Source organism: Pseudorca crassidens, chromosome 13 (assembly GCF_039906515.1).
Source record: "Pseudorca crassidens isolate mPseCra1 chromosome 13, mPseCra1.hap1, whole genome shotgun sequence".
In the NCBI taxonomy this organism is placed as follows: Eukaryota; Metazoa; Chordata; class Mammalia; order Artiodactyla; family Delphinidae; genus Pseudorca; species Pseudorca crassidens.
Genome location: NC_090308.1, coordinates 37,938,655 through 37,957,573, shown reverse-complemented (window position 1 = coordinate 37,957,573; position 18,919 = coordinate 37,938,655). Strand labels below are relative to the sequence as shown.

The 18,919-nt window shown below is 34.7% G+C and overlaps 1 protein-coding gene across 17 annotated transcripts in view; it reads right to left on the bottom strand.

The window, feature by feature from the left end:
- TRDN (triadin) overlaps nt 1-18,919 on the bottom strand; it is a 373,079-nt gene that overhangs the window by 76,558 nt on the left and 277,602 nt on the right. For all 17 annotated transcript variants that reach the window (XM_067702211.1, XM_067702214.1, XM_067702210.1 and 14 more), the window contains 2 exons: nt 10,949-10,999; nt 5,364-5,414 (listed from right to left, as the gene is read on the bottom strand). In XM_067702211.1, coding sequence (XP_067558312.1) covers nt 5,364-5,414; nt 10,949-10,999 — 102 coding nt within the window. The remainder of the gene's footprint in view (nt 1-5,363; nt 5,415-10,948; nt 11,000-18,919) is intronic.

The window sequence follows — 18,919 nt, the reverse complement described above, 5'->3', positions numbered from 1 at the left end:
AGTACTGTGAGATCTTTGAGGACAGGGATCTTGTCTTGTTCATCTTTGGAGCCTCAGTGACTAAGATATCCCCAGAATATTATACTAACACTCAAAAATTGTTATTGACACATCGGGACTTCCCTGGTGGTCCAGTGGTAAAGAATCTGCCTTCCAATGCAGGACACGTGGGTTCAATCCATGGTCAGGGAACTAAGATCCCACATGCTGCGGGGCATCTAGGCCTGCGTGCCACAACTACTGAGCCCACGTGCCTCAATGAGAGTGCCCTTGTGCCACAAACTACAGAGCCCACATGCCCTGGAGCACCACAACTACAGAGAGAAAACCCACTTGCCACAACTAGAGAGAAGCCCGTGTGCCGCAACGAAGACCTGATGCAGCCAAAAAAATAAAATAAATAAATATTTTAAGAAAAAATTGTTATTGACACAAAACAATTTAAGATGTGGTTTCAAAATGCCAAGAAAATCAAATTTACAAGTTTCAGTTTTAGATGATTTAGACCAAAATGTAAAGTGGAATACCTGTCCCATTAACTAAAACCTTACATGGGTGGAAAAGTCATTTAGAATGGACCCACCAGATACACAACATTGGTGTACATTATCCTCAGATAATTATCTGGTAATTTCACACCCGTTTTCTCTTTGTGTTTATATCTGTGTCTGTCTCTCTCTCACCTCTTATTCCCTTTAGGTCAACGAGAAAAGCAATTATGCTTTATAAGCTTCTATAGGTATAGTTTTAAAATAGCTGTAGTTCGCAATACAAACACTAATGCATGACTCAATGCTTTATGACTAAGTCCTGATTCTGCAACCCTTCCTTGGCAAGATTCCCGTAGGACTTTGATGCTCACAAAGAAAGTTTGCTGAGTGGACAGTAAAAACACAAAATGAGCCAGAGGGCATTCTCTCTTTGCAGCACAGAATAAATGCATACATATTCTGTGCCTCATTCTGTCATCATTTCATTTTCGTGATCCTTTGTCTTTTGTATATGCTAAATACAATGTCCCACATTCCTGAGAGTGTCACTCTGTCTTTATCTAATCTTTCTTTTATGCCTTGCTAGTGTGCCTCATTATTCTGTCCTTCCCTGAAGCTTCCCAACATGAAGAGTCTGCACTGAAAGAAGTAAGAAATAATTGGAGGAGGCTGAACATATTGTAGGTCACACAGAGAATAGTCAGTCAGAACAAGGTCCTGTGATGTTATTTGAAGATGGCAGGAGAGCTGGTTGGATATACTTCAGGTAATGAACCAGTTGACTTTACAGCATTCAAATGGTTCAAAAAGTTGTGCAAAAATCACTTGCCAAGGTAAATAAGCAGACATTCTTTGTTTTTTTCCCTTATCGAGAGAGTCACCTTTTCCTACTTATGTTTCTGAGCACCAGAATTCATTTTCTTTAACTTGAAGTGAGAATAATCAATTACGTGAATAAAAGGTCAGAGGTCATAGGTATGGCTCATCCTCCAACTGGTTAAATATATAAAAATAATAGATGACCTTATATGAAAAACTTTTTAAATTTAAAGATTTAAACATTTAAATCTTTTTAAAAATGGTACAAGAAAAATAAAATAACAATTTTATTTAAATTTACTTAAGCTAGTTATTTATTTAATAAATAAAATACTATGACATTTTAAAAAATTTCCCCTGAAGGAGAGAAGCACATTAGAATATTTGCATAATGTGGCTTGGAGTGACAAGAAAAATGAACATGCAGAGTGAAAGTGAGTCATCCTCTTGAGGGCTTAAATGGAGAGAATACCAAGGAAGGAATATTGGGGCTTTACATTTATAATTATCCATATATTTTACATGCATATAGTTGCACATATATTACTGCTGTACATTAACTTTTTGGATGAAGGAAATAAAATTCACAGTACTTGGATACATTAATTTTGGAAAGCCAATTATTAAGAGAAAATTCTGGCAGTCTCAACTACTTTTCTTTCCAAAATGTAACCCCTTTCCATTCATGCTAACAACTTGGCATTTTGGCCTGATGGGCACAACCGGAAAAGTGTTAGACTGTCAGTTGCTACGTAGAGTAAAAGTGCTACTATTACTGGTATAATTTTTATTTAGACAATTCTTCAGGAAAAGAGTTGTCAATAATTCTTCTTCAAATGTTTGGTAGAATTCACCATGAAGCCTTCTGGTCCTGGACTTTCTTTGTTAGGAGGTTTTCGATTATGTTCTTACTTATTATTAGTCTGTTCAACTTTCCTGTTTCTTCATGATTCAGTCTTGGCTATCATATGTTCTAGATATTTATTCAGATTTTCTAGGTTGTCCAATTTGTTGGCATATAAACATTCATAGTAGTCTTTTATGATCCTTTTTTTATTTCTGTAGCACCAGTTATAATGTCTCCTCTTTCAACTCTGATTTTATTTATTTGGCTCTTCACTCTTTTTTTTTAAATCTAACCAAAGTTTTGTCATTTTTGTCTATTTTTTCAAAAGACAACTCGGTTTTGTTGATTTTTCTATTCTCTATTTTGTTTAAATCTGCACTAATCTTTATTATTTCCTTCCTTCTAACTTTGGGCTTAGTTTGTTCTTTTTTTCTCTAGTTCCTTGGAGTATGAAGTTAGGCTGTTTATTTGAAATCTTTCATCTTCTTTTTTAATGTAGATATTTATTGCTATGAACTTCTCTCTTAGAACTGCTTTTGCTGCATTCCGTAAGTTTTGGTATGTTGTGTTTTCATTTTCATTTGTCTAAAGATATTTTCTAATTTCCTTTTAATTTCTTCTTTGACCTATTAGATTTTCAAGAATATGTTGTTCAATTTCTATGTATTTGTGAATTTTATCATTTAAGTGTGCATGATGTTATCGCTCTGTTTGACGCTCTTTGACTGGATATTAAATAAAGACTTTTAAGACTCCCTCTGTTTACTAAAAGAAGATATGCTAAACTTTTAATCTAACAAGACTTCTGTTAAAATTAATTTCTTTTTTAGTAAGAATTTTTTGAATTGTAGCTCTCCTGATATATGTGAGATGACAGTGACCCCCTTTAAGGAAAGAAAGCCTAATGTGACACCACCTCTCAGAGGTGAAAGTGAAAGTCTGCACGTCATGTTACACTTTCTTTCAAAATGTCCTAGGACTGTCATTTACATTCAGCACCACAGGCCTGAATTTTGGTTGTTCGGTGGCAAACAAATGATGAAATTCAATGCATAAAATTGCAAAGCACTAATAATATTCCAGCATATTACTAAGAGAGATCATTGTTGCTTTAAATGGTAAAAGAAAAACCACATTAAATATACTCAAGTGGTTATTTGAAACCTATAGTGAAGTAGAAAATTCAATACTAATGAAATGAGAATATAACTTTAAAAAATGCATCTTTTCCACATGCTGCCTTCCCCACCACCATTATCTGTGGCCACACACTGGCTGGTGCTACACTGACCATGTGGAATGGGATGATGAAAAAACAATACCTGGAAGGACGAAAGAAGAGAGAGGAAACTCTTAAGTAGATATTTCCAGTGTTCAAAGACTCAAATTATCATCACGTGTTTTTAGTGGAAACCTAAATTGTTTTTCATTCATATATACATTCCACACACATTTCTACTGGGGAAAATTTTGCACTGCACTTCCTAATAAAAATGTGGAAATTTATAATATGCCTGTCTGTCCCTCATTTTTGATATTTCTATCTTAGTTTGGCAAAAGAATTGTAACATCATTGAATGATTGAATTACTTGATAGCATCAAATCTTTTCAATTTAGATATTTATATACATGTCCCTTGCAATCAACAGTCAGATCATGTTGAAGAAATCTACAGTTCTTTTAAAGAAATAAATCAGTTTCGCTAAATCCAAAGGAATGTCATTAGTCTTCACATTAATTCATTCTTCAAATAATACAATGTAACAACATTTTGCTGCCTATTGAACATTTAACATAACCGTAAAAATTCTCTTGCAAGCAACATATCCTAATTTACATATTATGCCTGAAAAACATAAAATTGTATATAGCACCAAAATAACTACCTAGGTGACAATAAAAATAAAGTTTTGGATATGATGATATTTTTCTGAAGTGAAACATAAATGCCTTAATAGGTTTGGAGTCCATGTTGCTTGAAATACTTTCTTAAAAAAATTAAGTACATACATGGCTGAGAAAAAAATCATGCCATGCTCTCATGTTTCACTAAATAACAATTTTGTTTAATTTAAATTTAATTGCAAAGTTAGAAAAATATGACTTTAGGGTATTTTTTTATACATTGCTACACTGACTAATGGAGCTTTTCCTTGAGTCCTTCATTGCTCTCACTGAGTCTCCTGTCAGCTTTCCCCTCCTACTACTCTCCCACATCTCCTCCAACTCCAGCGCATGCTTATAAAAGTTCACCCAAAAGTTTTTTTTCTCTTTAATAAAAAATTCCAGTAAATTGGAATTTTTACCACTAAGTGTCTGTATATTTGTCAATAGTTCACGTAGATCTTCTCTTCTGGGTAAATGTAGAAACAGGCTCTATTTGAACATTCAACATAGCAGGTATACTTCATGGTTTTACTGCTTCACTAATATGTTCATTTTGACAACAAGAAATATTAGACAGTTTGGAGGATGACACCACACCCATAGAATGTCTTGGGATAATTAGAAACTAAATGTATTACATTGGACTTAACATATTTACTTATGTTTTAGGGAACATAACTTGTTGCATGGCATATCAGAATCCACATTCCTCTGAGCCTAGTATAGTAGGAAGGCCAGAGGTGCAATAAGATGCACCTTAGCAAGATCACAGTGCTTGATTTGGAGATCAGCGTTCTCAGGCTGGCTCTGGGGCAAATTACAATAACTGAAAAGTTTCTTGACTATTTCAGTTTTATTTACCTACAAGATGATGGTTTTGGACTATAGTTTATCACTAAGTTACTCTTAGCTATAAAATTTGTTAGGATTTTACTGTATCTGAACTTACAGAATGGCAAGCTATCACTGAGAAATTTTAAGTATTTTTTTGTATCTTAAATCTTTGGTTTCCCATGGCTATTCCTAATAGGATCTACCCTGGGATATTTACAAAATGTAGATTTTCCACTACAGACTCACGGAATCAGAATAGCATAGGCATTTTTCAAAGCTTTCTTAGTATTTCTGACACGGCCACTCTTTCCTTTGTTGTTTCATAGTACAATTTAGAATTTTTCCTTTGCTCAAAAACAGAGGAGGGCATATAAAAATTAGAGTTTTGAGAATATGAAAAATAATGATATACTACTTTATTTCAAATAACTGAATATGCAATAGGCAGATCAATGTGTTTTCACATTTCATTATAGAGTAATACCTTTTTCCTTTAGGGAAGCTGGAACCTTCACTTCTTTTCCCTTAATAGGCTCTGGAAAGAAACATTGAACATTTATTTGAAACCAGTATCAAAAGATGTAAGAAGACACATACAATGGAGTCAATGAGCTAGCGGTAAGGTGAACCTGGATGGAAATGATATGATGTTTTCTTTCAAAAATAATTTTAATCATAGACAAAGAAACAACAGTATAGAGTACAATGAGCTGTTCTCTAATCACTTCTATTTAAAATAAATGTAAATTGTTGAATGAGGTACAATCTATTTGTTCATTTAAGGGGACGTGTATTTGGATGAATAGGAACTTGCTTTATCTGTAATTTTAAAAAACACATGACTTCAGCATCTAGAAGTCTTCCAAAACTGTTATAATCAGCACTAACTTTGTTTATTTCTTTCAGGCTATGTTTTTTCAAAAAAATAAACAATCAAATGGAAAACTCTGCATATATCATGTAAATGTGGTGTTTTAGTCATCAGACTCAAGTCAAACAAATTTCAAGAATAAGATTTAAAATAAATTTTGAGACAGTTTCATCTGTGAACTCCCAATGTCTTAAACATGTGGTCCTTAGTTAAAGCAAATCAAGTAAAACCTCATTTATCCTACCAGGTTCAAATACAAAATGATTCTAATCATATCATGCCTTCCAGACATATATATGGGTCTGGAAGACATGATAAATATGATAAATTTATCATACTTATGATAAATTTGATAAAATATATGATGAAATATAAACTATATTTTTAACCTATTAAAAATAAAAGCTAAAACCAGTTTTCTGCCTTTTCTGCAACATTAAATCTCAGTATCTATTTTACTGACAAAAATGATTAATAATGCAGTGAGGAAGGAAGCAAAGAAAGCAATCTATCCTTCCAGCCCTTTTTTCTTTTCTCATCTGAGGTTTGGGGTGGAAGGCAAAAAATACGGTGGTGGTGCTTGTGAATGGACATGCCACTCCAAGCAATCGCTTAGAATCCACTGAGTTCGGGTGGATTTGGATTGTGTCAAGAATGTATTCTGGTGTTACATTGAAAATGCTGTGTCCCTCAGAGCAAGATTTTCTTGATAGATAAACTAGAGCCTTAAATATCCATAGGCTTGTAGACTTTTTAAAAGAGGCTTTGGTGGCAAAGGAGTGTCCCTGTTGCTATTTATTGTGTTAAGAATAAATAAGATCAATTTTTTCTGTGTATTTCAGCATGTGAAGATGAAATCAAGAACTATGAATTGAATAGACACACGGAGAAGCTTCATTAACTTTTTTTTTTTCAGGCTGACAGGGGTAATTTACTGCTTTGCATTGGCTAAACCAAAAGAATTAATGTATCGTGAAATGAGAAGTGGTGGGGGGGACAGATTCCTGGTGGGGTGGGAGAGCACAACGCCTGGAACTTCACATTTCAAGATACAGCATGTTGATTTAAATGGGTGTCTGTACATGACTGTGTGAGATTAAAGTAGTTATAAAGAACAAGACCTAAAGAGAGGGCCTGCAGACTGCTTCGATTTTGGTGGAAAAAGAAGGAAGGGGTGGAAAAACAGATATACTTTTATAGGGTATATGAAGGTTGTAAATCCAGCACCTTAAATTTGAAGAAAGTCCTCAGAAAATAGAAATAATTTTTATTTCCTAGTTTGCTAATAGGAAGATACCTTTGCTCCCAGGCTGGGTCATCTCCTGCACCAACTTTCCTGCATCTCATTTCTTCTCAGTGTCCTTTTGACTTCAAGGGGTTTTGACCTGATTTAAGAAGTCCACAGACTGGTCTGAGTGTCCCTAACTACCCAGGGATACCAAATATGACCAAAAATGTGGAGACAGTGTTATATGGGAATTCTGCACTTCTGTATTAGTAAGGATTGAAACATCGTTGATTTAGGTCAGCTATTAAGGCCTTTTTCAATGCATCTATCTTGTTTGTCAGGAGCAAAGCATTGGAGAGCACATTTTTTGTGTGTGTTGTTTTTACAAATATGGTAGTTTCTTTGCATTTGACCAACAGCCTACAGGGAGGCTTATGAATCTTGATTATCAGGATCTAGAATATGTTTAAAGGTGCTGGGATATTTCTTGGAACTCTCAAAATAATCTGGTAGGAGGTTGTAATGGAGAAAATGTTTACAAAGAAATAGGCAGATCATTTCAGGTTTTACACCACTCCCAGACACAAAGGCAATAATGAACTAGGGTGAGTGTTCGTGATGAATAAATCACTGGGGATCAGTTTCAAAGTCATCAGCCAACTTACCCTATTCTTAGCTCTAGCTTTTGTTTGATGAGTGGGAACGGCCAAGAAAAAGTATGGTGAAGACAAAGAGAAGCTGGGGGAATCATCAGGTGCATGGTCCTGAGCATCAGAATATGAAAGAAGATAAGCTCTGCTCTGAATTCTCTGGCACTAGATCCAAACATATGCAAGCCTGAGTCACAAAGCTAGTCAATAATTCTAATGTCCATCATATTACGCCGATGCCAGAGGAACCTAAGGGTGCTACTATTGCATTCTCAATAGAAGGTAATTAGTTAACCTCCTTGTTGCCTGGTTATGATTTGGTTTGCAGTTTCTTGGACCATGGGTGAATCTTGCAACCTCAGATAAGTCAGACTAATAAGAAGCAAGTAGCGAGAGGATAGTGGTGGATGCCAGAAGGAATATAACCAATAATAGGGCTAACTAATAGGGTTGCCTGGTTTCTGGATGGTCAGGGCTGCATAAGCAGGGCTCTGCCCTCTTGAGTGTGTACAGAGGGCTTACATGAGTCCACTAGCCCAGGAAAGTCAGTAGCTGAATCAGCAGCAAAAGGCAACAAGATGTGTCTTTCTCTTGCTCTTTGACTTTGGAATAATCATCCTTAGCCCTCTCTATACCTCCTTAAATAAAGACACAAGCCTAATGATGTTTCTTTAAATGTCTAATTTACTCATGGTTATCACATCCCCAGTAAATATAGCCCCAAAGGATTTCCGTGTAATAATTCTGATTTTTGAAATGTAGCATTGCTTCAGTATGGGTTCTAATATATACATGCAGGTGGAGTCTATAAGAGACCAGCAAAGGTAGGCAATCTTTAAGTTGCTCCAGTGAAATAAGAGGCTATGTAGCAAGTGGAATTGCTGCATTCTGATTCTGCCACAGTTCAGCAGCAAGCTTCAATAATCCTCTCCAGAAACAATAACACTGCAGAGGTTAAGGTCACTGAAATTTTATAGGTAATACTACAATTTTTTCTTTGATTTTTGTGTATAATGAAAATTATATTCAGAAAATAAAGGAAAAGTGACAATATAATTCTTCTAAAATTGTACCCAACTTGTATATAACAAAGATATTTGAGGGCATTAACACAGCTTGAATAAAAAAAGAGGTTCATTTTAAATAGTTCCAAATCAATGATGATATGTAGTAGACCTTTATATACATGATTTTCTAGTGACTGTGGAGACATCTTGCAAATAGTAGAGAATTTAACGTTGAGGAAAAAGTGTTCCCTAGGAAATTGTCTGCAATTGTACATTAATAACAACAACAACAATAATAGAAATTACAGGAGCCTACTCAGTAAAGTGGTCAGTGTGGATATAAATTCTCCCAGATAGGGACATCCCTGATGGTGCAGTGGTTAAGAATCTGTCTGCCAGTGCAGGGGACACGGGTTTGATCCCTGGTCTGGGAAGTTCCCACATGCCACAGAGCAACTAAGCCTGTGCTCCACAACTACGGAGCCTGTGCTCTAGAGCCCGCAAGCCACAACTACTGAGCCCATGTGCCAAAAAATAAATAAATTCTCCCAGATAATGTTTTCTGGGACAGATGTTTACAAGTACCATTTCCAATTAGTTTAGGCTTCAGCACAAGTGAAGTCTTTAAGTAGTAGTTTAAATTTTTGATAATCATCATTGCCTGAAAGGTCATTTTAGAGGTAAGACCCAAATTTCTGTTGAGTTGTTTTCATAGTGGACAATAATATATGGTTCAAGTATTCCTGTGAAATAAGTGCTCACCAAAATAAGTATATTTCATACTGCATTGGAAGGAGGGAAGGTTTAGATTTTGCATGTATATATGGATTTTCCTGGTAGTGTGTTTCAATAATACCTTTAGTTCTCACACAAACAAGGACAATGTTTTTGTTAATTGTCAGATAAAATGAGAATGGAGGTGAGAAGGAGTCTTTCTCAAAGAACAAGTAATCACTGGTGAAAAAAGGGACTGAGCTCCTCTGTGGGAATTAAGGAAAGTCACCCCAATAGTAAAAGGACTAAGACTATTTTCCACATCGCATATCCAGTTTGTCTATAGATTTTCTAACTTACGTAATGAGCTCTGCACTCAAAGCAAAGGTGCTTTGAAGAATACAAATACAGGGCTTCCCTGGTGGCGCAGTGGTTGGGAGTCCGCCTGCCGATGCAGGGGACACGGGTTCGTGCCCCGGTCTGGGAGGATCCCATATGCCGTGGAGCGGCTGGGCCCATGAGCCACGGCCGCTGAGCCTGCGCATCCGGAGCCTGTGCTCCGCAACGGGAGAGGCCATAACAGTGAGAGGCCCGCGTACCGCAAAAAAATAAAAAATAAAAAAAAAATACAAGGGCCCTATTTTAAGGAGCAAGCAGTATCTGTGTTAAAATGAAATAAATGGGTGTTAAAATCCAACAGACTTGACTTTGATTATTGCCTTTGCCTCTTACCCATAGTGTGACACTGAGTAATTTAAATTACATGTACCTCAGCTTCCTCCTTTACTGAAATGGTGATATCAAGCACAACTTGCAGAAACAAAATATATAAAGTAGATTGCAATGTGTCTGGCAAAGAGCAGATGCCCTGCTTCTGTGCTTCTCCCAAACAATCCTCACACCTTTGTCTGGCTAACTCTTCATGCATCATACTTGAATTTAATATAACTCTTCAGGAAAGCCTTCTCTGATTCCCCAGACTTGATTAGGAAGTCGATAGAGATGGCTTGATGCTTTATGTGGACATTATTCTTAGAAAGAGGTCTGGGATTTGAATGGTACTTAAATAGGAATGTCATGCTCTTTCATAGCAATAAGGAACCTGATAAGACAAAAGCAGACAGAGCATGACTAGGAGTCTTTGAAGACAGCAGAATTCAGAACTCCAATTTCCAAGTCTTCCTCTCTATTCCTAGCTTTGCCATCTTTGTTTTGCCAATGATTAGCAAGTGTTTGGAAAGATTATGCACTAAATATATAGTTAATGAAGGACAGAAAGGAGAGAACCAGAAGGCGTGGAAGCAAACCCTTCTTATACTCTATTTTCCTTCTAATCTTTTTTTATCCCTTCCACTCTTTTTAAAAAATCATTTTTCTGTTTTTTTCTTTCAGAAATTGTAATCAGAGCACTTTAAGTCACAGTGAACTGAAGGAAAGTATTTAACAGACAGGTAAATAAATAAAAGTTTTCAAATATATGAGGGTGTCCTGTGCAATTCTGACCCACAAACCTGCAAAGAAGTTGACTAATGTACTGTGGACACATTCAGATATTTTTGCTAATAAATTTCTTGTGTTATGTTAACTTGACTCTATTACCTTTATCCTTCAGAACTGAAGATGTCTTTCCGGATTTTTCTTTTCTAATTTCTGCAAGAAGAATCATAGGGAGGAAAGGTTACAAGGAATAATGAAGAAAAAAAGGCAAGTTCTTTATGTGTTATGTTTACTGAGGCTTAAAGAACCAGAGGGGCTCTGCTTTGGTATTCAAGATACAGGTGTCTACTGGGATAAATTGCTTGTAACATATTGAACTAAGTATACAGAAGATAAAAATAAGCCCTGAAATTATTACAAGGGGCAGACTATGGTAGATACAAGAATGTACAAATAAAATACCACGGGCTTTGGAAAAAAGAAGGTATGATAAGAGTTATAGCTAACACTGTCTACTTACTATGTGTCACAGGCAATGTTCTCTACTGTTTAGTCATTCAACGTTCACAATAACCCTCTAAGGTTGGTAGGTCTTGTTATTATTGCTACTTTTCACATAAAGGGATTAAATAACTTTCCCAAGGTCATGTAGCCCTTAAACGGGAAATCTGGGATTTGAACTAATGTCTCTCTGAACTCAAACACAAATATATTGGCTCTGGTAGCTCAATGATGGAATCAGGAAAGGCTTTGGCAGGTGGTACTGAAGAAGAGCTTGAAAGCTGGAAAGGAATTAGACCAAAAGAAATGAAGCTGAAAAGACATTTTACGACAGAAGAGAGAATGGGGAGGCATGGGCTGGACAGTCTGTCAGTTTGGGTGTGTGAGTCACTTGTAACCAAAAGAATACAGTAGAAGTGTTGCTGCGTGACTTCCTAGGCTAAATCAGGAAAAACCATGTAGTTTCTATCTGCTTCTCTAGCTCTGGGGGAAGCCGGCTGCCATATAAGTACTCCAACTGACACCGCCAGGTTGGCAAGACCAAATACAGGCAATCCAGTCAGCAGCCACAGCTGAGCTCCCAGCCAACAGCTAGCATCAACTACCAGCCATCTAAGTGAGCCATCTTGGACATCCAGATGTCAGTTACTTTAGATGTCTGCAGCCCAAGCCGACATCTGATTGTAATCACATGAGGTATCCAAGTGAAAAACTGCTCAGTTGATCCCTCCTGAACTCCTGATTCTCTAAATCATGAGCAAAGTAAAATCAGCTGTTGTTTTATATCACTAAGTTTTGAAGTGGTCTGTAAGCAGAAACAGCACATGAAACAGCTAATAAACAACAAAATACTGTACCATGCACAATATAAGTTCTCCAGTACAGCTATACAGATAACAGAGAAATGATTAATTCTACTTTTAAAACTGGGGAAGGATTTTACTGCATTTGGGTTTAGGTTCCTCAGCTGACTAGAATTTCACTGGTCAGGAAATAACAATTTGACAGTATATCAGGGTGCAGGATGTAAGTCAGGTGTTTTTAAAAGCTGAGGATCTTACAAAAAAAGAACTCCTGGAGTTCTTACTTGGTTCACAGAAAGATAATCTACCACCAATTGACATATGGAATATAGGTAACAGAGTTCTTTGGAGGAAGACATTATCTTTGTTTTGAATAAATTGTGCTTCATGTGTCAACAAGATACCCAAAAAGGAAATGTCTTGCAAACAGTTGGAAATACGGGCGAAGTACACATTACATGCAAGTGTTGCAGAAGCAAATCAGCTTGAAGTCTCATTTACAAATGGAAGCTATCAATACAACCAGTAACATGATTTTTTTGAATGCCCCAAACAAATCTTATTTGCTTTGATCACGTAAACTTGATTTAGTGAATAAACTAAGTATACAAAGGCAAAATAAATCCGAAAGTTAAAAATTGTTTTCTTAATAACATATGAAATTAAAAGAAAAACTGATGTCCTGTGTTACTTTTTACCTGCATGTTTTAAATCCAATCTCATATAATTTGCCTATATTGATATATATTCATATATTGGTAATATAAATTTTATCAATTTTGCTATTGCCAGATGTTTAAAAATGAATACCACACAAAAGTGTGATCAAAAGAGCTATAAATAGCAAGCTAAATTTTAAATAATTTACTAGATAAAAACTATTCATTTAAAGAGAAAAATATTCAATTTCAATAAATCCAGGTTTTTTTTTAAAGTTAGGAACCTGAATATCTAACCAATAAAAAGAAATAGAAAATAGCATTTACTTTTTCTTCTAACATTATCCTCTAAAAGATAAAATGTATATATAATAATAGTATTTCCTTCTACAAGGTTTTTGTAAAAGGCCTATGAAACAGACAAAATAAAAAACTGAAATAATGGACAATCTTGTAACAAAAGAAATCAGCACTGGAGTTCCTCCTCAGCACATAAATATTTTGAACCCCAAAAACAATGTGTTTAAAGGAAAGGGTATTGATTAATAATATCTTTGATCTAGCTATTAGTTATTACTCATTGCTCTGAATGATCAAATTCAATATCAATTTATTATTAGAGACATTAGGATATTAAAAAAAATATTTCTGTTGAAGTGTTTTGGCTTGATGTCAATGTCAAGTGTAGCTAGATTGTAAAAAAGAAACTGAAATTGGAGGGTGTAAAAGATCCTAACAGAATCATCAGGCAGCTCAGATTTCCTGGCTGTGTGAAGAATCAAACTCAAAATTCTTAACCTTTCTTTCCCAGCTAGCTCTACTGAAGTGTTCAAAAGTATCACTTCAAAAACTGTGGTTCTTTCCTCTTTCTGAAGATATGTAATTTGCCTGCTGATATGAGATATTGTTTCATGAGTATAATGAATAAGATCAAAGTATCAATTTTTTTTTGGATTTTTCTTCTGATGGAAGAGTAGCTTTAAAGAACCATATGGAGAGCTCTATCCGTAAGTTCAATGACAGATAATTCCTCAGATCATGACTATTAATGTACATCACACAGCACCAAAAATGTCAAAATTGTTTCATAACATCTCTGTTGCATCCTAAAGTGATACTACCTTGTTCCTAGAGTGGTTCAATTGTGATTAGTTGCATGATTTTTAAATATTTAATATGTGAATGCCCTACATGCCTCTGTCATTGTTTTATGTTCATTTGGACATAATTTTGACAATCAGGGATATTTTAGAAAAGGTATTTTATAGCATTTTTGTATCTTTTTCAAACTCCAAAATATGTTTCATAAATAAATACAGAGAAAAGAATTTTCAAGTAGTCTAAATGGTTTAGCATTCTATGTTTATAATCCCCATGAGAAAAAATAAAATATTTTGATATTTTATGCAATACTAACTTTGAATGCTCCTGAAAAGATGTTGTCAGGGTTTAATTTTACTCAGGACATTGTCCATTAACTTTGTAATTAAGTATGACTTGGTCGGGACACCACTTTTAACTTCCTTTTTGCCTTAGTGATGCATTTAATCATTTCCTGGTCTATAGACTAAATAACCTGGCACACATATTTTTAACATTTTAAAATATTTTTCTCTAAAAATCTGTTTAAAAATTCTTAATTTAAAACAACTCCAATTCAATTATATTTATATGTTGGTGTCTTTTTTTTAAAAAACTTGGAACTTCATTGTATTTCTTAGTCTTTATTTTTTAATTTAAAAAAAGAATATAATTTTGCAACCTGTCTTATCCTCTAACAGGACATTCTAATTAAAGAGTACAATATAAAATTTCTTTGAATGACATGTTAACAGTGTTGTTAGTACTTGAAGACTATGGTAAGGTATTTCTCAAGAAACTGTAAATAAGGGAATTCAGAATGTTTTCTGAAAGTTAAGCTAATAATCAATACAGAATGTGGAGAGTTGTGGAGTTCTGAAAGCACCAATTATATAATACTATATAACACTTTGTATATGCATCTCTGAGAAGCTTCCTTCAATTACTCAAGCACTGTGTTGTTCTAGGCAAGCTGGGCTGTGTTAACATGTTAAGACTGTGACATGGAGCATGGCATAGGAATTCAAAACAACTAACAGATATAGAACTTGTCTAATGTGTATCTTGCAATCACCACGGAGATGGAAGTTTTGTCCAATGGACTAAGTATTCTAGTCCTTTTGACAAACTCTTTCCTATAGTAATATAGGTCTTCAAATTACCTTAGCTGAGGTACTTCCTGAAATCATCTAAATACTCTTTTCCTTTTACTGAATTCTGATAAAACTTTATAATTATGATGCTTTTACTCTGTGTAGCTTGGCTGCAAGAAGAGAATACTTTTCAGAATTCTGGACTGTACCTCAGTGGGGTATATTTTACTTTATCTGTAATCGGCTCTTTTAGAAAGATCAGCAATATGCAATTATTTAAAAAATAAATTAAGCACTCCTTTATATATTTGGGAGCTGAGATAAACTAGGACACCCTAGGCAAATAATTTGCTTTCTAATCCCTAAAGAATTTGTTTTTCAAAGAAAACTTTATTAGCTATGAATTTTTCTCATATAATCACGTTCAACTTAAGATATCAAATTTCCCATGTTTTCTTCAAGAAAAAAATCTTTTTAACAAGACTGTAATTTCCTTGAGGGCAGGCAAAGCTAGGTCGTGGTCATTCCTGTATTTACATATAATGATGAAGTGTTGTTTTGTATGGTTAGACACTTTTACATAAAATCTTGCTATGAATGGGATGTTTGTTTCACCCTGATATTCATATGTTAAAGACTAATTTAAGATTTCCATACCATTTTTTAAAATTAATGAACTATAATAATTTTTAGAGTAGATTAAGGTTTATAGTAAATTGAATGGAAAGTTCGGAGGGTTCCCACATATGTCTTCCCCTAATACACCCCACCTTCTCCATCATCAAATCCCTAATTAATGTTTTATGTCTGTTACAGTTGATGAACCAATATTGATACATCATTATCAGCCAAAATCCACAGTTTACATTAGGGTTCATTCTTAGTTTTGTTCATTCTGTGGATTTTGACAAATGTATAATGACATACATATACCATTATAGTAGGATATAAAATAGCTTCACTGCCCTAAGAATTCCCTGTGCACTACCTATTCATTCCTCCCTTCCCCCAAACCCCTGGCTACCACTGAACTTTTTACTATCTCCATAGTTTTGCCTTTTCCAAAGAGTCATGTAGTTGGAGTTATATAATATGTAAACTTTTCAGATTGGCTTCTTTCACTTAGAAATAGAAATTAATGTTCCTCAATGGCTTGATAGCTCATGGCTTTTTATCACTGGAGAAAATTCTTTTGTATGGACATACCAGAATTTATTTATCCATTCACCTATTGAAGAAATATTTGTTGGTTTCAAGTTTAGCAACCATGATTAAAGCTGGAATATTTGTGTACATTAGTTTTCAACTCATGTGGATAAATACCAAAGAGTATGACTGCAGGATCGTATGATAAGAGTACATTTAGTTTCATAAGAAACCACTAAACAATCTTCCAAAGTGGCTGTACCATTTTGCATTCCCTCCAGCAAAGCGTGAGAGTTCTTGTTTCTCCACGTCCTCCCCAACATTTGATGTTTCACTGTTTTGGATTTGAGCCATTCTAATAGGTGTGTAGTGGTATCTCATTGTTTTAATTTGCAATTTCCTAATGATGTATGATGTTGAGCATTTTTTCATATGCTTATTTCCCACCTGTATATCTTCTTTGGTGAGGTATCTGTTCAGACCTTTTGCCAATTTTTAAAATGATTTGTTCATTTTCCTATTGTTGAGTTTTAAGAGTTCTTTGTGTATTTTGGATAACAGTCCTTTATCAGATATGTATTTTACAAATATTTTCTCTTATTCTGTGTTTTGTCTTTAAATATTCTTGACAGTATATTTTGCAGAAGTTTTTAATTTTAAAAGAGCCCAACATATCAACTTTTCATTTAAGGGTTGTGTCTTTGGTGTTGTATCTAAAGAGTAATCTCCAAAGATAAACTAGATTTTCTCTTATGTTTTCTTCTAGGAGTTTTATAGTTTTATGTTTTACATTTAGGTCTATGATCCACTTTGAATTAATATTTTGAAAAGGATGTAGGATTCGCATCTAGATTCTTTTTTTTTCTTTTTGCTTGTGAGTGTCCTAGTACCATTTGCTGAGAAGACTATCCTTTCTCCATTGAATTGCTTTTGCTCCTTTGTCAAAGATCAGTTGACTGTTTTTGTGGATCTATTTCTGGGCTCTTCATTTTGTTCCATTGATCTATTTGTTGATTCTTTCACCAACATCACAGTGTGATGACTAATGTAGCTTTATAATAAGTCTTGGGTGTCAGTCCTCAGACTTTGTTCTTCTCCTTTAATGTTGTCTTGGCTATTCTGGGCCTTTTATTTTTCCGTATAAACTTTAGGATCAGTTTGTTGATATTCATAATATCTGTTTGTCAATATCCATTGGAATTTTTATCATGATTGCATTGAATCTATAGATAACTTTGTAAAGAACTTACATCTTAACAATTTTGAGTCTGCCTACCCATGAATATAGAATAGATTATTCTTAGATTTATATCTAAGTCTTTCCTTTTTTGGGCACTAATGTAAATGGTCTTGCATTTTTTATTTTGTTCATTCCAATTTTTCATTGCTGGTACATAGGAGAACAACTGACTTTTGCAGATTAACCTTGTGTCCTGCAACCTTGCTATAATCACTGATTAGTTCTATGAGATTTTTATTGATTCTTTAGAATTTTCTAAATAGATGATCATATCATTCAAGACAGTTTTCTTTCTTCCCAACTGGTATGTCTTTTCTTTCCTTTTCTTGTCTTACTTCATTAACTAGTACTTCCAGTACAATGTTGAATAAGTGTGCTGAGAGGGGACATCCTTGCCTTGTTTTTTATCTTAGTGGGAAATTTTCTAGTGCCTCATCATTAAGTATGATGTTAGCAGTAGGTTTTATTGCAGATGTTCTTTATCAAGTTGAGGAAGTTTCTCTCTGTTCCTAGTTTGCTGAGAGTTTTTATCATACATGGATGTTGGATTTTGTCAAATGATTTTCTGTATCTATTGAGATGATTTTGGTTCTTGTTTATCTGGTTGATGTAATGAATTACATCAATTTATTTTCAAATGTTAAACCAGTTTTGCTTACCTAGAATGAATCCTACTTGGTCATGGTATATAATTCTTTATATACACTATTTAATTTGATTTACTAATATGTTAGACTTCAATGAAATTTTTTGAAATCTTTAACAGCACTTTAAACTTTGTGATGGATATGTGCATATAAAAGAAAGTTGAGGTCTGAGACTCTCAAAGAGGCTTTGGTTAGAGTAAAAGCAAAAGCCAATGCCATTTTAACAAAACTAGAAACTGTCCTTCCTACAGTGCTTAGCAGTGTGACAAAGTGATCACCCTGCAGAACAAGAACCCCACGTCTATTTAAGTTTCTTCACTTGGGAGCAATATGTCAGAAGAAGAATACATTTTTTTTGTATTTTGAAAAGGTAAACTTGATTCATTCAATAAATATTTATTCAATGTCTCTTTTGGGCTCAGAGCTGAGGAAAAAAAAAGAAAAGATGGTTTCATGGAGTTCAGTCTATGCTGAAAGGCATCCACGTAGACAGATTAAGTACAATGATAGAGACACATACACAGGGCTCTGAGCTCATAGCAGGACTGACAAACTACCTGATGCAATAAGAAAAGACCTCACAGAGGTACTGGCACCTGTGATCAATCCTGAAACTGGATATAAAATTTGTCATCAAAGAAGAATTGGAAAGACATCTCCAACATAAGGAACAACATAAGGAAAAATGGAGTGTGAAAGTTCATGTGGCTGCCTCACTGGATGTACAAAGTCGGGGAGAAGTATGTGAGCCAAGGCTGGAAAGTCACAGTGAGGGATGGTGATAAAGAAACCAGCAGTACCCTGCTAGAGAATTTGAATTTATATGCTTCCAATGATAAGGAGTCTTTAAAGATCCTTAGTCCAAACATTTTTTTCAGTCATTGTGTCAATGAAATTAAACTTTTGCTCTTAAGAGAATATTATATATACTGAACTGACTGACAATACTTAGAAAGTCATTGT